Here is a 3,219-nt window from a genome sequence, read left to right as displayed (position 1 = left end):
CCGCGTCGCACCTAGGAAAACAGCGGTGCACCCGTCCGTGTATGTGCCACTATCTGTGTTCCGGTGCGCTTTCAGTCGCTAAGTACCTTTTACAGCGTTGGCGGCCCACGGTTAGTCAGTATTCGGAGATTACTGGCGCACCGCTGTTTCGGTCAACCCTATATACCGTTCCTGTGTACTTATTTTATATATTATACTTAGCTATTTATTACATACTATCAAAATTGGCCGACCGATATCGTGTTATAGTAATCTGACGCAACTTAGGCCAATCCTATTATTATATCTCCTGAGCTACTAGCGTATTGAAGTTAGGCGGGCCCTGGGTGTTACCACCATCTTTCTGTGTTGTGATGTATTTTAGCCACCATCCTGTTTGGTTGCCACCATTGTCGTTGCTGTCGCGGCCCTGTCGCATGCGCTCAGGTGCTCACAGATGTCCCTGCGCTGCCCACGTCAGGTCGTACAATGCTCTGTCACGGAGGTGATCGTTACGCCGTCCGGCGAAGAATTGTCTTCCTCGCGAATCCCGATTGCTCTCCGATAAACAGCAGCAATGCTTCGACCTTTGTCGACACCCTACTTCGGCGATCGGCGCAACCCGAATTTCGATAGAAATGGGCATCCGGACCGTAGAGCGAGCTTAAATCATACGCCGGCGACTGGCATGCCTCGGAAACATAGCGGAGGCTGAACCGGAATTGCGATAAGATGAGACAATATGCGACATACGCATTACGCGAGGGGCCACATATTTTGGCCCGCTCGTAGTTCCTGGATCCGCTTCCCGCCGGGGGTCAGCGGAGAGGCTGCTAGGCGTCTTGGCTCACACCCGAGTGGGTGTGTGTTACGTGTTTCGCCACCATCTTGATAGTGATCAAAGTATATAATGCTCGCCTCTTTACACGAAAAAGAGAGTTTCGGCACCTCAATAGGGGGCTTCTGCGTGTGTACACACAATTTCAGAAGCCAGACAGCGCGACAGCAGGTAGGCCAGGAGAGCAGGGCAGGCCAGCAATCAGGCAGGGCCGCAAGCAAGCAGCGGCAGGCAGGCAGGCAGGGGCAGGAGCAGGGCAATGGGCGTTAAACAACAGACCTCGGCGCGAAGGCAGGGGCAAGGCAAGAGCGCAGGACAGGCAGGGGGCAGGCAGGCAGGGCAGGCAGGCAGGGGAGGCAGGCTTAGGGAGGCGGCAGGCAGGCAGGTACACGCGGCGCGCCCAGACAGGCAGGCGGCAAGCAGGCAGCAAGCCGGCAGGCAGGCAAGCATGAATTAGGCAGGCGAGGCGAGGAGGCAGCGCAGACCGGCCCAGGAAGGCATCATGCGTAGCAGATACCGGCAGGGGCGCAGCGCAACACGGTAGCCGAGAATAGGGCACGGCAACGCGTAAAGCAAGGCAGGCAGGCAGGCAGGCAGGTAGGCAGGCAAGCCGATAATAAAACAGCTGGGTTAATATGTGGGTTAGTTGTATTAATGAATTAATAAAATCAGTATAGTAAAAATTAAAATATGTGCGAGTTTCCCTAAATTTATGATGATTAATTTTAATAAACTAACACAAATTAAGTAAATTAAATATCTAAAAGACATTAAATAATAAAAAAACAACGGATAGCGCACGAAATTTCCTAGATGAATTTTCGCCGGGTATCTGTTCACGACGATACGCGTTTTACGGCGCACCCGTCGCATGAAATCATCCCACCATAAAAATACACAATATATAAATAATTAAATAAATAAATATATAAATAAGTAAATAAATAAATGATTGAATAAATAAATACATAAATAAATAAATAAATGATTGAATCTATAATAATATAAGAATGAAATATAATATAATATTAACAAAATTAATTTATCCATTTATTATTAACCATGCACACTCAGCGGATTAATAATATGATTATAATATATATATATATATATATATATATATATATATATGTAATANGAGAGAGAGAGAGAGAGAGAGAGAGAGAGAGAGAGAGGACTGATGTCACGTTTTCTACCTCTCCTACCCCCTCATTCCGCTCCCCCTCCTCCTTCTCTCCTCTTCCCCTAACTTCTCTTCCCTCTCCTCATCCCCTCTTTCCCCTTCTTTCTTCCTCCTCCTCCTCCACTCCTCCTCCTTCTCCTCCTCCTCTCCCACTTACCCTCCCCTCCTTCTCCTCCCCCCCTGCGGATATATATTTATATTTACACTCACATAGCGACGGGTTGAGCTTGACGCAGTCGATGCCAGCCATCGAGGCTGCTGCGATGAGGGCAGCATTGCGCGTGCCTGCAATCGCCAGTAACTCCGGACACGTGATGTCGACCTTCCTGGCAGTGTTGAAGGACGCAGCGCGCGCCAGTGACGCAGCCACGTAGCGCACCGCCCGCCGCCGCTCGTCGCCGTCAGGCGCCGCCACCGTCGCCTGATTGTCGCCGCAGGGCGGCGCCGCCGCGTCGCTGGGCCGATGCGGCGAGGCGAGCGGGTCAATGTCGGAGAGTTCGGGACTCGCTCTGGGCGCCGTCGGGCTGTCGCTGTTGTAGCGGTGGCGCCGATGATGATGCCGGCACGGCGGCCGCCGACCGTGCTCCTCCTCATCCTCCTCCTCGCCATCGTCATCGTCATCGTCCTCGCCGCCGCGCTTGCGGCGCAGCGACAGCGGCAACTGCGGCGTCACTTTGAGCCGCTGCCGTCGCAGCCGTTGCATGTTGCACCAGCGCGTTATCTTGCGGTTGGCGCGTCGGCCCAAGTGCGCTAGGTACTTGATCAGCTCTCCGTAGCAGCCTCCTGGTTCGCCCCCGCCCTCGCTGGTGCCGATCGTACTGGATGAGAGAGCGCGCAGTCGCTCCTGCGCCATACGCTCCGTCTCACGTCGCTTCGTCTCTGAGAACTGGGTTGCTATGACGACCAGGCAGAGGTTGATCATGAAGAACGAGCCGATCTGAAGCAGAGGAGGTAGGTGGATGTGTGTAGAGAGGAAGGGAGAGATATATAATGGATAAATAGATATAGAGATGAATAGGTAGATAGAGATGGGGAGATAGATAGAGAGAAAGAGAGACAGAGAGAGAAGAGAGAGAGAGAGAGAGAGAGAGAGAGAGAGAGAGAGAGAGAGAGAGAGAGAGAGAGAGAGAGAGAGAGAGAGAGAGAGAGAGAGAGAGAGAGAGAGAGAGAGAGAGAGAGAGAGAGAGAGAGAGAAAAGAGAGAGGGGATATCCCCCCAC

At 52.1% G+C, this 3,219-nt stretch overlaps 1 protein-coding gene across 1 annotated transcript in view; it reads right to left on the bottom strand.

The window, feature by feature from the left end:
- Positions 1-3,219, bottom strand: part of LOC106816198 (voltage-dependent T-type calcium channel subunit alpha-1I-like) — a gene marked incomplete at both ends in the record, with an annotated part of 47,359 nt that overhangs the window by 27,368 nt on the left and 16,772 nt on the right. The window contains 2 exons of the mRNA XM_014820760.1: positions 2,211-2,507; positions 2,607-3,031. Coding sequence (XP_014676246.1) covers positions 2,211-2,507; positions 2,607-3,031 — 722 coding nt within the window. The remainder of the gene's footprint in view (positions 1-2,210; positions 2,508-2,606; positions 3,032-3,219) is intronic.

Source organism: Priapulus caudatus, unplaced genomic scaffold (genome assembly GCF_000485595.1).
Source record: "Priapulus caudatus unplaced genomic scaffold, Priapulus_caudatus-5.0.1 Scaffold1311, whole genome shotgun sequence".
In the NCBI taxonomy this organism is placed as follows: domain Eukaryota; kingdom Metazoa; phylum Priapulida; class Priapulimorpha; order Priapulimorphida; family Priapulidae; genus Priapulus; species Priapulus caudatus.
This window is presented reverse-complemented; position numbering and strand designations above follow the sequence as displayed.